Source organism: Salvia miltiorrhiza, chromosome 1 (genome assembly GCF_028751815.1).
Source record: "Salvia miltiorrhiza cultivar Shanhuang (shh) chromosome 1, IMPLAD_Smil_shh, whole genome shotgun sequence".
Lineage (NCBI taxonomy): Eukaryota > Viridiplantae > Streptophyta > Magnoliopsida > Lamiales > Lamiaceae > Salvia > Salvia miltiorrhiza.
The window spans coordinates 56,847,860-56,865,715 of NC_080387.1; the positions used below are offsets into that span (position 1 = coordinate 56,847,860).

The 17,856-nt window shown below is 34.2% G+C and overlaps 2 protein-coding genes across 2 annotated transcripts; both read left to right on the forward strand.

The window, feature by feature from the left end:
- The first annotated feature begins 1,381 nt into the window (after positions 1 to 1,381).
- Positions 1,382 to 5,561, forward strand: LOC130997231 (uncharacterized). Its single transcript, XM_057922494.1, has 6 exons — positions 1,382 to 1,484; positions 4,136 to 4,268; positions 4,338 to 4,489; positions 4,569 to 4,833; positions 4,909 to 5,081; positions 5,266 to 5,561. The coding sequence occupies exons 1-6, from the start codon at positions 1,457 to 1,459 to the stop codon at positions 5,436 to 5,438; spliced, it is 924 nt and encodes a 307-aa protein (XP_057778477.1). The 5' UTR covers positions 1,382 to 1,456; the 3' UTR covers positions 5,439 to 5,561.
- Positions 5,562 to 8,691: 3,130 nt separating this feature from the next.
- On the forward strand, positions 8,692 to 12,349 carry LOC130997240 (uncharacterized). Its single transcript, XM_057922503.1, has 6 exons — positions 8,692 to 10,142; positions 10,723 to 10,852; positions 11,068 to 11,222; positions 11,320 to 11,557; positions 11,648 to 11,814; positions 11,918 to 12,349. The coding sequence occupies exons 1-6, from the start codon at positions 10,112 to 10,114 to the stop codon at positions 12,094 to 12,096; spliced, it is 900 nt and encodes a 299-aa protein (XP_057778486.1). The 5' UTR covers positions 8,692 to 10,111; the 3' UTR covers positions 12,097 to 12,349.
- Positions 12,350 to 17,856: the final 5,507 nt, after the last annotated feature.

Below are 17,856 nucleotides of genomic sequence, written 5' to 3' on the forward strand. Positions count from 1 at the left end.
GGTTGAGTATATACCGAATAGGTCAAAGGAGGACTTATTTATAAGCTTCAGATTTCCTTCGGATCACCATGGAAGTTGTCATGCAAAGTAGAATTCTGAAGGTAATAGAATCGTGTGAAATAAGGCAACTCTCCAGTTGGATGCGCGCTCCGGAAAATACTCCCACTCATGCTGAATTCGCAGCTCTCGCCATAGGAACGGATGTCACCCGGGGAACGGGACGCGCCAGAGGAATGACGATTTCTCTGCTATCGCCAGAGGGATGGTATCGCCAGCGGAATGGGTGATTTCTCTGGCCTCGCCAGAGGAATGGGTCGCCAGCGAAATGATGATTTCTCTGGCTTCTCAATTCCACTGTAATGGCTTTTTGCGATTCCGCTGCTCTGACTCTCTCTTGACTGCTCTGACTATTGACTCCTCTGGTGATGACTCCGCGCTACACTGGCTTCTTAATTTCGCTGACTCCAGAGAAATGGTGATTTCTCTGGCAATTGATTTCGCTGCACTAGACTTTGATTTCTCTGGCGCTGGACTTTGATTTCTCTGGAGACCAGAACACCTATAAAACGCCAAATTCATCCAAACTTCTCCAAAATTGTATTTTTCCATCTCGAAAGCCTAAATCTCCTGCAAAGCATAAAATACACCATAAACGCACCAACTTCCAGAAGATTATCTTAAAATACGCACATACAAACCCTTAAAAATAGTGTAAATTAAGCATAAATCAACGATTGATTGATTTTATAGATTTATATATTATTGATTTTTATAAATTTTTTAATAGATGGAGTTTGATTAGAGGTGGAGATTGATTAGAGATATTGAAAAATATAAGAATGAATGAGAATTGAGAAAAATTGAAATAGAGTGATTATATGCCGCCACATAGGATAGAATTTATTTTGCTTTTATATATATATATATATAGATAGATAGATTTCGAGTGAATTAATTTATGTTAAGCTTTTTTTTTCGTAGCAACTCATCGTCATCTATTTAACGGGCTAAGAGCACTCCCAGCAGAAATCCCAAAATTATGCTCTTATATTTCTCCCTAAAGCTTCCCTATTTAATTTTAGGATCTCAATTTTATAAATGCATATACCAGATCTCCTATTTTCTACATAAAAACAATAATTATGTGTGGGCCCTACTAATTATAAGCTTAAAATAAATTTAGGGTGGGTGTAAATTTAAGATTGAATTTAGGTAGGTGTAAAATTTTTTGTGGACCCCATCCAGTTTAGGGGATCTGCTGAATGCATTTTTTATCTCATTTTCAATTATTTTAGCCTAAATTTAGAGTTAGTGATGCATTTAGGTGATCTGCTGGGAGTGCTCTAACAAAGCCTTTTTGTTTCGGACTCTTAAATACACTATTTAAGTAGAAAATTTTGAGGGTTGAGACAAGGAAGATAAATTTCTTAACAGAGGCATTGAACATCAAGCAACAATGGCACTGCTTCCAGCGGATGATCAAGGTTTATTCAGTTACAACGTCTCGGTGTCGTCGTTAAGCATATCATTGTTCACTGCATTTAATTTTCTAAAATTGCACACTACTCACTAACTTTTTTTTGTTTATGAATAGAAATACTTGATCTTCAGATTTTTTTTGATCTTGGACATAATTTTAAGGTTCCCTAATATTAAAGCTTGTTGAAAGTAACACTACAGAAGTCAAGATTTGCATTCTACAGAAGTCAAGATTAGCAAGCAGCAAAAGTCAGAAAGAGGAGAAGCGTGCCTTTATTTGTCTGTCAAAGATTTACCACGGATCCCTTAATCAAAGGGATCCTGGTATGACTTTAATATCATGTAATACATTATAAAGGATGATAGAATTCTTCAGAAAATATCAAGCAATAAAATAACAATCATTTTCTCTATCTTTTATCTTTCTCTATGCATTATGATAATACCATGTTTTAACATGGTATCAGAGCAGGCATGATTCTGGGAACTCAGAAATCATTCATCACGGTTCCAAATACCTCAAATAAAATCGGCCTTCTCAAAAATGAGAAGGGAGGCTGCCCGACTACAGATTTTGCAGTCGGCAACCAACCGCTTCAAAACCAACATTTCATCATCGGAAGAGACCGGGACCGAACTTACCACCACATTCCGCCCTGCAACACGGCCGGAAGTGCGGTTGCAACAAATCACCGCCGATAGAAGCAAAGAAGGCGGAGGAAAGAACCCAGGCGTCTCGGTCGTCGTCGCCGCCCAATCTTCGCTGCCGCCGCCGAATCATTACTACGGCGTGGCTAACTGTCAAAAGCCTATCGGAGCAGCGGCGGTGGCTGCGGGAGCAGCGGAGGCGGCCACAAATCGGACATCTCCGGTTGGGCAGAAGAGGGTAGAGACGCAATTAATGGCGGATGCAGCACTGGAACGGCTGCTGGAGAAGCTCCAGCAGCTACTGCTGTACGAAGCCCAGTTGGTGAAAAACGTGTAGACCCAACTGGAGAAGCTGGAAATGAATCTCCGGGTCTTTAGAGCATTCCTTGCAGATTCCGCGCAGTCGGTGAAGGACGACGACGACGCCGTCTTTGAGGAGCTCGTCCACCAGGCAAGTGACGTCATTTACGAGGTGGAGGACGTCGTCGATCAATGCCGCCGCCGGAGCCAGAACTCTGCGACGGAGCCGGCGAAATCGAAGGGCTGTGAAGAATCCAATGTGATGATGATGAATGAGAAAGAGGCCGGATTCTGGACAGATTGGAGGAGAATGGCGTGAATGAAGGAAGCGGCGCCCATTCTAACCGAGAAGGTATAGGGTTTGGTGTTTTTACACCAAACCCTCCTAATTTTGAATATTACAAATTTCACCCCATAAATTACAAAACCACCCCAAACCTCTACATAATACTAAAAACACCTCTCAATTATGTAGAAATTCCCTAAATACTTCCGCTGCATATCAAACCTCTTGTGATAATAGGGATAGAGATAAAAGATGGATTTTTGATTGTGGGGCCACAGATACAACATAGCCCAATTTGAAAATTTAAAAAAAAAAAATCAAATTCAAATCAACTCACTCCTAAATACGAGTATAAACTATTTAAAATTCCAAAATTCAATTCAAGAACTCCTAAATACGAGTATAAACTATTTAAAATTTCAAAATCAAATGAAGAACTCCTAAATACGAGTATAAACTATTTAAAATTTCAAAATCAAAATGAAGAACTCCTAAATACGAGTATAAACTATTTAAAATTTCAAAATCAAAATGAAGAACTCCTAAATACGAGTTTAAACTATTTAAAATTTCAAAATCAAATGAATCATTTGATTTTCATGCATTTATCGACCGGATATTGCATATGCTGTTGGGGTTGTGAGTCAATTCTTGCACCAACCACAAGCCGACCACATGGAAGCTGCGCTCAGAATTATGAACTCCAAGAGTTTTTCAGAAGTTCTTGGCAAGTAGAATATCGGGAATCCCGTTACTCAACTTGAGGGGGAGTGTTGAAAGTAACACTACAGAAGTCAAGATTTGCATTCTACAGAAGTCAAGATTAGCAAGCAGCAAAAGTCAGAAAGAGGAGAAGCGTGCCTTTATTTGTCTGTCAAAGATTTACCACGGATCCCTTAATCAAAGGGATCCTGGTATGACTATCATGTAATACATTATAAAGGATGATAGAATTCTTCAGAAAATATCAAGCAATAAAATAACAATCATTTTCTCTATCTTTTATCTTTCTCTATGCATTATGATAATACCATGTTTTAACAAAGCTGAGTTGGAGTCGAAAATCCCGACGCAGCTAAATCGGCTATGAGAAAAATTGACACGATACTGGAATAATTATGTATTAGTTGCAAATATAATTATGTATAATAAGTTTTAAATTCATAAATCATTCAATTGAGGGAAATTAATTCGATTGAGGTTTTATAACTCAACTAAAATAGTCACGCACATATGCAGCTCTTTGTTCTTCTTAAGCACAATTTAATTTAATCTTAAACTTCATTTATTCCGCAAAATCTTGGATATTTTGTTTACGGGTGTCGTTATTATGTTTGTGATGGGGTATACTTGATTGAATTAGAGTATGTGTTGAATTGGTTTGAAATATGGTTTCTGTCACTTGTTTGAAAATTTCAACAGATCAATACACTCTGGAAACAAGAGATATTTCGCCGGCGCACTTGCTGACCAAAATCGAGTCTTTTTCAATGCTATGGAAGCATGAGATTAAGACATTAGAATCTTCAGAATTTGAGTCCGGAGGCTACAAATGGTAAGTTAATTACTACTACTACTTGGAAGATGATCATTCTAAAATGTGATGATGGAATTAATTTGGCAGGAAAGTGAGAATGAATCTTGATAAGAGTGGCGACATTTCTGCAAACTTGTGTATGGTAGGAACAAGCTCTCTACCTAGAGGCTGGGAGGTTAATGCCATTTTCAACTTGTTTCTCTACAATCACATCTCAGATAACTATCTTTGTTTTCGAGGTATATATTGTTCCTAGCTCATTAATATTCAAAATCTAGCTAGGCAATTATATATGTTTGTTGGCTGAAACTTGTTTAGGAAAAGCACGGCGCTTTCATGCTATAAATCCTGAATGCGGATTTTCCAAGTTGATCACTAAGGAAAGTATGACCAATGGATACCTTTTTAAGGACAAGTGTGTGTTTGGTGCTGAAGTTTTTGTGATGAAAAAGGCACCACTCATTCAGAATGTGTGTGTGCATAATGTGTCAAATCCATATAAGCACGAATGGAAGATTTCACAATTCTCCAAACTCCAAGGAATTTGGAAGTCTGAAGAGTTCTCTACTGGAGGATACAAATGGTACCTTTTTGTCTCAAGCAAGCCTCCTTTTTCTACTGTACGCCTAAGTCTGATTATTGTTTGTATGCAACATAGGAATATTAGGATATATCCTAATGGAGATGGAAGGGCATGCGGCCGTTATGTCTCCGTCTTTTTGTACTGTGTTGATTCAAAGAGTTTTGGTTGTGGTAAAAAACTGAATGCAAGCTGCCACTTTACATTCAAAAACATGCTCAATGCTACTACAAAAGACCACTCTATGGAAGGTACACATTTCCGCTGTTACATTGTGTAATTTGGCCCTACGTTGAAAGACTACACCTTATATGATTTCTGGGTTCTGACCCTAATACAAGTAATTATTTGACCTTTTATGTCTACTACAAGGGATTAAGTTTTACCAATTTGCTAATTACAAACTAAAGATTGCATTCATTTTGTGTGTTGCAGTAAACCACTGGTTCACATGTTCTAGTTCAGATTGGGGATTTGCTGAATTTAAAGCAATTGATGAAATGCGGGACAACAGCAAAGGCTTCGTTGTTGATGACTGCTGCACTCTGCAAATACAACTCTCTGTAAAAGCTATACAAGAAGCAGCTACCACAAATAATATTATATGACCAAATGCCCACTTTGTTTACTAAAATTTGTTTTTGCGACCAAATAGGAATATCAATTTTCAAGTTTCTTTGGACGGTTGGTTTCTTTGCACTCTTAAGTATTCTTTATATATTTAAGCGCTCTTTTCTGTACAATGTTCTTCACAATCACGTTGAATAATATTATTGTGTTATAAAAGAGTGCTTAAAATGTTATGAATCACATGTTTTGCTCATACTAAAGCGATTTGGGATGCACTCAGTTCCTAACATTAATAATGTTGGAATTGAGAGAAATGACTCAACAAGAAACAAAGAAAACGACATCGGAATTACGTGGTTCGGCTATGAATAGTCTATATGGAGGGTCAACCAAAAGCTTTATTGCTGTCGCCGGAGAAGATGATCGGCAAAGTATTACAAAGAATTACAATCGAGAAATTCAACTCGATATCAACACTCTTTCCACACAAGTGCACTCGAACAACACTCAATTTACAGCTGAAAACCTACAGCTAATTTCGTGAGGAAGAAGATAAACTGAAAAACTGAATAATGAAAACTTAAACTAAAACTAAACAATCAGCTGCTAAACTATGTCGCTCTTCAAAGTTACAGTTATAACAGAAATGTAATAACAGCCGCGACCTCCAAGTTTAGGCTAATTGCATAATAGCCCCTCAAAACAGTCTTTGCAATCACCGCCTTTAATAAATAAATATTATTGTTGATATAATCTTTTATGCTAATTATTTTTAGATGATTGTAGATAGTATGATGATGTTGTAAAACTTGCGAATTAGTGATATGAATGACCCAGCAAAGGCTTCCTAACGAGTAACGACTGTTGCCCCAATCATTATTGGATCATACTTAATTAGGAATTTTAGTTTCCTTTTTCATTTTCGGTGTAACGCATTATAATTTATACATGATTACAAATATAGAATGATATTTCACCGGCTTTGAATTGTGGGACGATGTGTCTGAATTGGTTGTGTTTGGTTTTATCATTTATGTGTTTGATCTCTTTTTCATATTACTCTTAACTAGTGCATATGAAATTACTATTGAAAAATAAGTTTACATTACATGTCAAACTATAATATAAAGCATAACAAACTGGAGTTTTTTCATTGCTTTTTCCACTTCTTTTATCTCCAAGCATGAAAAGAAAAACTGAACAAATTAAACATATATTTTTTTTTAATTTAATACTAATATTTTTGTATAGATAAATAATTAAAAAAGTTCAAGAAGTACTTGCTTGTTCTTAGTAAAATAAATTTAAATATCAAAGATTAGAGGTTTAATAGAAATATTCATGGAAGTCAAGCTTGCTTATGATATAAACATAAAACAAAAATGAGATTCAAAAGAAAATACCATTTGTTTACGTAATATGTAAACATGCATTTTGAACAATGTTTGAGCATCAACATATAAAGGATATTTTGACAAACTAAAAGGTTGACAGGCTCTCAATTTTATTAAATCAAATAACACGAAGAGGACATATAATATACTCCTATGTTAGACAACTAAAAAAATTAATGCTTAGGATAGAAAGGAACATTTTGCCAAGAGAAATTAGACGTTGCAAAATAAATTACTTGCAACTGAATATTCAAGAAGCTCACCAAAATTGTAAATACTCTCTCCGAACAATGCTGACACGGAGAAAGAAAGTGCTAAGTCCTCAAATATATATATTTTTTAACAAGTACAACATAATGAAAAGAATGAATAACTATATCCTGAATTTCATAACATGGAATAAATGCCTCATGGTCGTGTGTGACAAAAAGATGTCAAGAAGATAACCAAAAGTATATTGTACCTACATTACAATATCTATCAAAAAATTTATCATACAAATATTTATGTCAAATATTCTATTAATAATCATAAATTAAGCATTTTGTCAAACAATTGGTAGACATAGCATATTCATGTTTCAATATTTGAAATAAATCTTTGAAGAAATATGATAAACAACAATAGTTTAAAAATCTTAAAATATCATTACTCGAATAGTATTCTGCAAAAATAGTATCAAGATTTATCCATCGATTCATTTCAAATTCACAATAACAAAAATGAAAAGTTTAAATTCTTTTAATGAGGTCGCTCCATAAGTAAATGGTGAAACACAATTATTAAATTTATCGGAGAAGTTAGACAATCATGATTTAGGTCTTGAAATAAAACAAAAACAAAAAACACCAACACAATACCAATCATAATCGCAAAATCAAAAGAATTAATTAGATATAGATATAGATAACGAAAAAAAAAACATCGCAATCATGACCAAAATTGAAAAAGAAGCAAATTCGATTAGATAAGCTACTACCAAAGATCTCAAAGAACAAACCTCAAAAATCGTTGTCTAATTAACCGAAGATGACATGAGTTCTTGACTGTGCTTAAATGAAAAGGTTGAAAATGGGTTTGGAAAGGTAACAAAACAATTCTTTGAACAAATCTTTGAAACCACGATCCAATTGAAAAAATTGGGCATTATATATCAAGCCAACTGATCGGCTGTTGATTAATTAAGGCATAATCCATGAAAACAATGTTGGATAATTTGAAGGATAAAATGATTTATAGTTGAAAAGGTTGGGAATAATCAATGATATATAGCCAATTGATAGGCTATTAGGCATAATAAGTGGAAATGTTGGAAGGATATTTTGAAAGTGAGATGTTGGAAGGGGAAATGTTGGGAATAATCAATGATATATAGCCAATTGATAGGCTAGAGGGATTTCGAAAAGTTGTGATATTAGGCGTAGGCTAAATGGGTTTTCCTATGATAAAGAAGATGAATCACGAAGATCCGGATGAATGGATGATGGTTCTTGCTTGCTTCCATTTTGAAATGTTTTCCTTAAATTCTTATAATGCTATTTGTTTTTATAAATTATAGTATAAGTAAATAAAGAAATTTAAAGACCGCACTACTCAACACTCTAATCGAATTTAAAATCTCAGGCCTTGAACATTAACCACCAATCGCTTGGTCAACACACACTATTATGCAAAACTTTTAGGCTCAGTTTGATAGGTAAATAGAAGCCTCATTACATGCTTAGCTGGGTTTTTTTATCAGTTTGATTTGTAAGTATAATAAAGATGGAGGCCCGTATTTGGGCATGAGTCTGAGCTAAAAACACTGTTCCTCAAAGGAAACAGATGCGGGGGTCACCCTCGGTTAGTGATGCTCAGTGCTACAGTATATCTTGTTTAATTTTGCTTTGGCACAATTGCCCCCAATATTCCCATCGCTTCCTCCCCAATTTTTGAAGACAACCACCGCCTGCCAAATACCACCATCTGCCCTCGCCAATCTCGTTCACCACCACCCTCAATTCCCTGCAATATTTCATCACCACCGCCAGCCCTCCACCGATCTCGTTCACCACCACCCCCAATTCCCTGCAATATTTCGCTGGCCCCTGTCTTCGCCGACCTCTCCATACCCGTCAACCCCTGCCTTCAATTGAATTTCTTTGGTTTTTATCCTTCACCATGAATTTTGAAGAAGATTCCATGATTTTCTTTGGGAAAAAGGTCCAATTACAAAGACAACAATGATTTCTCGCCAATTTTTGAAGAAGACGCCCTCTCCAATTTTGAAGACGCCATGATTTCTCACCATGAATTGTGCGAGCTCTAATTAATTTCTATCAATTTGTTAATCTCTCACCATTAATTTCTATCAATTTTTGAGAAAGGGGTGTGTTTTGTTGTGTTGGACCCCGCACCACCGCCTGAATTTGTATTGTCATTCGTAGCTACTTCAATTTTTTTTTGAGAATCTTCCAATCTTCCGCATCTTAATTAGACTAATTAATGGGATTTTTTTGGGTACACAATCTAAGCAGACTGCAAGTCATTACAGAAAGAGTGTGTGTGTTTTTTTTTTTTTTGAGCAGAAAGAGTGTGTTTAATTAGTATACATTCTTGTGGTTCTTCTTCTTCGCCTCACTCTACTCCATTTTGTTTCTTTTTCTAGTTCTTCCTCCCCTCATCTTATTCTACTGCAATTGAGTGGTGGTGGTGGTAGTAGTGACGGTGGCGACGGAGGACGGTTGTTGGTTGAGAGAGAGTGTGAATGGCATCGACATTGCAGCCCACTTCTCTTTTAGGGATATTTTAGACATTTAAGCTAATCTCATGATAGCAGCGCCTGTTATCAAACGGACTTAGTACATTTGCGAGCTTTTAATAGTTTCCTACCAAACACACAGCCCTCGATTCATTACTGGCCCAAACCCAGCAACATTTTCTTGAGTTTGGGCAAATGGCCTTATCTCAACCAAGTTTTCAAAATTCATTTAACAAAATGTGTGCATCTTTATATCTTTAAGAGTTTTATAGTATTAGTTATTGCGTAAGTCGATGTTCATATGTCATTATTTATACGTGTATTTATTTATATTGCAAATATAATATTGTCAAGATAAATATATTAGTTAATTTTTTTAAATAATTTTTTGAGTTCCACTGTCCCGAAATTATTCGCATCCGAATAAGCTGATAACTCAATAGAGCTGGCATGAAATATATATGATGGGTTGGCCCAATTGTGACCCTAATCCTAACCCTTAAATTTTTACTCTTTTCTTAATTTCAAATTTCAGAACACAGTGGAACACGGAATAAAAAAGGTTAAGGTTCCAGTAATGGCGACGCTTCCAGTTGATGCCGACGGCGGTAAGTGATCGAAATTCCTCCCAAAATAGTTTCAAAGCACTCACTCATCGCTAATCTTCATTTCTTTCCATGGCTCGTCAGTTTCCTGTCTTGTATTATTCGTATTTTATTGTGTTATATAACATTCTAGACAGCGCTAATTCATCCTAAAAAAGGAGAGGGTGTTTAAATTGTTATAAATCACATGTTTTGCCCATATTTGAAGCGATTTGGGATGCACCCAGTTTCTAACATTAATAAATACTCCCTCCGTCCCAAACGAAATGTCCTGTTTTCCTTTTTGGGTTGTCCCAAACGAAATGTCTTGTTTCCTTTGTTGGCAATACCCTCTCTCTCTATACTTAATATTTAAATAATTTTCATTAACCCACTTTATCTACTTTATACACATTTATTAATCTCCGTGCCAAAAAGAAATACGACATTTCGTTTGGGACGGAGGGAGTACTTATTTTTTATATAATCTTGTATGCTAATCATAATTATATGATTATAGATAGTATGATGATGTTGTAAAACTTGTCAAACTGTACTAGGGTTTACAGTTGATCGTTTTTGTACTTGTTCAAAAATTGGACAGAATTTGGTGTGGAAATAAGAGATGATCCGCCTGCTCACATGCTGATGAAGGTTCAATCTTTTTCAAAACTTTGGAAGCATGGAATCAAGAAACAAGAATCAAGGGAATTTGTTGCTGGAAATTATAAATGGTAATCTGGAATTTGTTGTTCAATTAGGACTAGGATTTATTATTCACAATTAAAACATAGTGTGTCGGTGTCTCTTAATTTAAATTTGTGCTGTCTCTTAAGTCTTAATTGAATTCATGTCCAACCTCTCTGGCTGCATATATAAATAAATATATATATATATATATATATATATATATATAACATGTAATTCCTCTAAAATTGTACTTGGCCAGGAGGCTCATAATATATCCCCAAGAAGGCGATGATAAAATTTCTGTGTATTTATCGATGGCCGGCACTAAGTCTCTGCCTGTAGGATGGGAGGTTAATGCCCAATGCAGCATCCTTTTGCGCAATGAGATCTCAAACTATTATGTTTGTTTCCGTGGTAAATGAGGAATTAATTAGGTCTTAATTCACTTATTCCTAATGAGTGATTCTCAAATGGTTAATTTATGAGCATGATGTATCTAAAACTTGAGCAGGAAAAGCACGGCACTTTGATGCAACGAGTTGTAGATGGGGGTTTTCCATTTCCAAGAAAATGTTAAATAAGTTTGACCTTATTGTTGATGACACCTGCTGCTTTGGAGCTGAAGTTTTTCTCGACCCCAAAGCGCTTGTCAATGAATGTTTGAGCTTGCTTGATTGGAAGATTACAAACTTCTCCAAATTGAAAGGTGTTTGGACTTCTGAAGAGTTCCCTGCTGGTGGTCTCCGATGGTATTTCATTTTTTTCCCAATTTCATATATATGCTGTGGAGAGGGAAATCATGCAAATATTTATTGAATAAAAAAGTGTGTACGGTTTAGGAAGGTGATGCTCTTTCCAAATGGGAATCTTGATGCAGAAGGCGTTAGTGTCTCCATGTATTTGGAGTGTGTTGAGGCCATGACCTTTTCTCCTCATGAAAAAGTGAAGGCGGACTTCTGCCTTTGCATTAGAAACAAACTGCCTCATGCTCACATCACCAGAAACAGTTGGCCTCTCTATTCTTTTGAGATTTTATATAACAGTGATTTCAAGTTTTAGAAGTAATATTGGAAGTTTGATCTTTTATTGCAAATTCTGTTTTGTTGCAGCGTCTCATTGGTTCACAGCTGGTGAAAATGATTGGGGATTCACTAACATGATCCCAATCAGTGATATGAATGACCCAAGCAAAGGCTTCCTCATTAACGACTGCTGCTTTCTTGAGGCACAACTCTCCGTGCAAGATGTTGTTCGTACGTCTAAAAACGTCAAGGGCCTTGATGATTGAATGATACTTAGGATTTTGAACTTCCTCCTTTTTTTTCCTTTTTTTTTTGTGGCTATGAAGCATAATTATATATATGGTTAGAATGCTATTTCACCGTGTTTGAATTATGGGACGATGTGTTTGAATTGGTAGTGGTTGGTTTTGTTAGAATGTTTTAGCTATTAGCTAGTGCGTGTCTATGTTTGTGTGTGTATAATTATTTGTAACTAATGAATCGTAATATCCACCCTAATGAATCAACACTTCCAGATAATGTTGTGTTCTTGCTTGCTTTCGTTTACAAATGTTTTTCTTCAATTTTTATTATGCTAAACTTTTGGATCATATTTTTGTTTCATTTCAAAATTTTCCATTTATCAAATTCTTACCGGTAACTCTCATCTCATCATGGCCATTTACTTTTGACTTTTGAGGATTAGTTTAAATAGGTATAAGTTCAATTTAAATTCTCTATTGGCTACTAATGTGTCATCACCTATTGTGACATAGTATATGGCAAATTACAGATTAACATTTACAGTGTTGATTATGGTGTTAACTGTTAAGTAAATGAAGAAAGTTTTAATACTCCCTAATAGGAAATTATATGGACCCATAATTATGGCTACCATAATACCCTTCAAATGTTAACTATCTAATTTGAAGACTAATTTGTCCCTTCAACTCAAACGATTTTTTAATTTACACAATTATTTTAGAAAATGATTCATATTATAATGAACGATCCCCCTACTTACACAACACAATTATTTTAGGAAATAAATCATTGATAGATGCCTAAAAAATTTCAACTAACATTAACAAATATGCATCAATTATTTTGTTGAGCTAACATTGGCTAATTTTTGAATGATGGATGATCTTTAAAAAAAAATAGTGGAAGATGTTGAATGAATATTTTTAATTAATTATATATATTTTTTTATAAAACTATAGTATCATGTAAAAATATTATAAGGTATTAGTGAAATTAGAAATAAAGATAAAAAATAATAGGAATCAATGTAATAGTAAGAATAGTGTCACACACTAACCACATTGTTTGATTATTAAAAAAAACTATATTATAGTGCAAAAAAATGTACTATATAATATAGTGAGAATAGCATTACACAGTGACCATGTTGTTTGATTATTTCATCAAATTATAATATAGTGTAATAAAATTATAAGGTATTAGTGAAATAATAAACAAATATTAAAAAAAATAATAGGAATTGATACAATGATGAGAATAGTGTCACACATTGACCATATATATTGTTTGAGCCTACTAAAATTATAAGGTATTAGTGAAATAATAAACAAAGATTAAAAAAATGTACTATTAATTTAAGCCTACTAAAATTAAATGTTTTAATTAGTAATATTATATGTTATTCACTATTTCAAATTTCACTAGTTTTTGCGCTTCGATGTGATTAGTGGTGGATCATTGGTAAAGTATATCTTACTAGATTCGTCATATATTATACCTTAAGTTCGATATTTTTTATACGGTAAGAACGATATATCGAGTTTTTAATATATTTCATTAGTCCTAGATATGATGCACATAAAACTATATAACTAAATTATAATATATATATATATATCTAAAATCGTAAAATATTTAAAAATTTAAAGAGTACAATTAAATATAAATTTTGTATAATAAATTTAGTAGTTGTGTTACGAAAATATAAAAGATTAATATAATAAATTTACAAATAAAATTAATGCAAGAATAAAATTACCAATCTAAGCCATTATGACAGCGGTAATTTATGGCCATTTTAGCACTACTCATTCCTAATATTGAACTTTTATTGCAAAGAAAGAAAAAGCAATCTTGGGAATTTGATTTCCTTGAGCAACTCCGTCAAACACTCCTAAGAGCACTCCCAGCAGATCACCTAAATGCATCACTAACTCTAAATTTAGGCTAAAATAATTAAAAATGAGATAAAAAAAATGCATCCAGCAGATCCCCTAAATTGGATGGGGCCCACAAAAAATTTTACACCTACCTAAATTCAATCTTAAATTTACACCCACCCTAAATTTATTTTAATCTTATAATTAGTAGGGCCCACACATAATTATTGTTTTTATATAGAAAATAGGAGATCTGATGTATGCATTTATAAAATCAAGATCCTAAAATTAAATAGGGAAGCTTTAGGGAGGAATATAGGAGCATAATTTTGGGATTTCTGCTGGGAGTGCTCTAATAACGCTAAAATCCGCTTGAATACCTTAAAACTCCTTTCCGAAGCTAAGGCAGCTCTGCAAATGCTATATTTTAGGGTTAAGTGATCTGTTCCATGCCAAATGAATTTTAAAAAGCTTATATAAAATGCGATATTATATAAAAGGAAAGGAAAAACCTAAGAAACCCTTGAAAGCACAAGAAAGCAGACTAAGGGTCGAGCCTCGTTAAAACCTTTTTACGAAAAACCCAGAGGGAAAAACCGTAAAAAGGAAAAAGAGTACCCGTCTAAACAACCGAGAAAGAGGGAGTGAGAGCGGCAGGGTAAGTTTCCGGAACTACGGCCTAACCATCGTCCCCAAACCAACCCGGCTCTCATCCCACAGAAAAAGAAAAGAGAAAAACCGAACTGGGGCAAAAGGCCGGTGAGACGCCGTCGCCAAATTGCCAAAGAAAAGAAGCTACGCGGCCGGTTAGACGCCGTCGCCGTTAGCTCGGACAAACAAAACAAACGAAAGGAAGCAACACAGCCGGTTATACGCCGTCGCAATTTTAAAAAGCTTATAACCCTAATTAAACATCAGACCCAAATTAAATTCCAACTTAATTCGATTATATTTAAATGAGTAAAACACCTTCTTAACCCAAATTAAATTCCAACTTAATTCGATTATAAATGAGTAAAACTCAAATTTTCAAATGTTTTGACTTAATTAAGTTTGATTACACACGATTTATTAGGGGCCAGGTGAGCGAAAATAAAAACACCTTTTAGAATATAAAATATATAGCAACCATTTTCAGTTTTTAGATCATCAAGATCTACAATTGATCATCAAGATTTACGTAGGAGATCATGATAAACACATCTAGTATCTCAATAAATAAATTAAGATTTACTTAGCAGGGTTATGATCATGATAAACACATCTAGTATCTCAACGCATTAGATGCGTCTATCCAATACATTACTTTTGAAAAATTAAGAGTTACTCAATCTTTGTGTCTCAATAAATAAACACCAATTTTATTTTATTTTTGAAAAAAGGTTACTCAATCTTTAAGGACTCCAAGTGTCCAAATAGCTAGGATTTGCATAAAAATAAGATAGATATTATATAAACTGGATAAGAAACTAGCTAGAGTCCAATTTCTGTAGATAACGATCGACCAACAACACTTACTGCGCAGCTATATATTCTACAATATTGCGACTTATTTATAAACTTTTGGAGATTGCAAAACCGATCAAAGAAATTTGTCAACAACTATGGAATCTCTGATTGATGAAAGTTTTTTTGGTCGGTCAAAATAGTCAATCAGTAATTTATGTTGTGTATTAATTATGATGTATTATTCGATGTGATTGGCTTAATCTCCAATGTTCCGGCAGCCCGATTTGCACTGCTTCTTTGAGCTACTATGTACGTGAGTAACTAATGGAAAACAACCAATTTTCCCATCAAAAATACAATTGCCGTTTTCATCCATCCTTGGACGAGTCATCGCAGCCGAAAACATCACTTTACCAATAAAATTTGTGCTCTTACATGTCCGTAATGGTTCATCTTCAACCCGAGAAAGATAATAATTCTCTGTCCTTTTTGTCATGTTAAACCACTTCTCATCTATAAAAACAATATTAAAAATTGGATCCTAATGGACACTTCTTGGATCAAGCATCGATAAGCACCATTCTAATCTCATTTTCTTGTTTCGTTCAGTCAACAAAGGCTTTATGCAATTTGAATGCCTTCTAATGTCCCCTGACTTCAAAAGTTTGTGAACGGCATGTTACCCCACATTTGCGGCTGCTGCTACATCCCTCATTGTAGTTCTTTTTGCTAGAGGTATCTGAATCAAGAGCAAGTCTCTTACGCCCACAATTTTTGGATTTTCTACTGCAAACATTAACTGCCTCATTGCGCAAAAGACAATCCTTTCCTTGTTTCCAAATTCGTCTCACAGTTCTTACATGCACTGAAAATAATTCTGCCACTTCATTCGTTGCACCATGAGGTAACTTCAAATCTTTACTTCTAGATAGCAAGTCATCAAATATTTGCTTACGTATCACATCATGTACATTTGGTTTACTTTTACCTATTATTAAATCTTTCAAAAGAAACAACAAAAAAAGCATTTAAGAATTGTAACCAATACAGAGAAAACTACGAAGACATAAGATCAAAATAAGCTCAAGTTGTATTCCAGTTTATCTTCTCGATTTGCTAAAATGATTGGGAGTAAGTGACATATTTTTGACTCGTAGATCTTGAAAAATAAATTACATGCTGTAGTATTTCTTTCTTGATAGCTCCTGAGGATTAGTGATCCTAATAACTAAAATGAAGCCAATACAGAGAACTACTAAGATATAAGATCAAAATAAGCTGAAGTGGCATTCCAGTTTATCTTCTTTCTCAATTTGCTAAAATGTTTGTAAATAAGTGATCAAGAACAAGTATAAAAAATTAAAATGTACCTAATGCATTGTTGAACCCATTTAGATGCTCATGATCAACATCTGTGGTAGCGTCGGAGTTGAGATCAAAACTATGGTGGTTACCATTTCTTATTGGTGAATTATTTTCAACAACATCAATTGTAGAATTCAAGTCAATTTCTTGCAACTGTGAGGGGTGGGATGAATTTGGGTTCATTTTGCTGATAATTTTTTTAATGGTGAGAAAGTTTATATTATTGATTGAGTACTCATTATTTTATATCATCATAAAAAATTTGAATTCAAACAAATTTTTTGATTTTGGCGGTGGACGAAATATTAGCGGCATTTGATTTTTTTAGAAAAAATGTTGAGATTGCATACGTATAGCACTTTAGAAATTTTAGTGGAATAGTGACAGTTTGTATTTTAACAAAATCTAAAAGGTCAGCAGCTCATTAGTTAGTTAGTCAAATGCTCACAAAAAAACTTGAAGAATAAATTTATTACACTTTGAAAATAATAAATAGTACGTAATCTGCAAAAAATTTTCACCATGGCAACTTTAGTAAAACCAAATTTTCACCATTTCCCATAATATTTGGTCTAGTTGTTTCGTAATCCCAATATCCTCTTCAAGAGGTTTTTGGAGTGGTTTGATTTCTTTATTTGATTTTGTAATCTGCGAAAATTTTATTTTGGGCCCCAATAGGTCGCTTAAATCAATTTTGTCCATCAGGGACTTCAATTATTTGCGGCAATCAATAATAATTTGTTGAACTTCTAGTTCAATAATGCGTGAATCTAACATAATTAATCCAATGAGAAATTTAAGCCATTATACAATTCATCATTCATATATATGTCCCCTTAATATAAATTGATCCTCAATATATGAAGAAAGAAAGTTTTAAGTTGGATAAATCAACGTGTCAATATATGAATTGATCCTCAATTATTGGCTCTATATATGTATTTTTCACAAAGTATACATATAATTTTCGTAGAGCTATGAGTATACTTGAATGGTGATAAAAGAATTTTAGTAGATGAGAAATCCTCTTCAGAAGGTATTTTAATCACACACTAAGTGTGATGTAGACAACCCAAATACTCAAGTCCT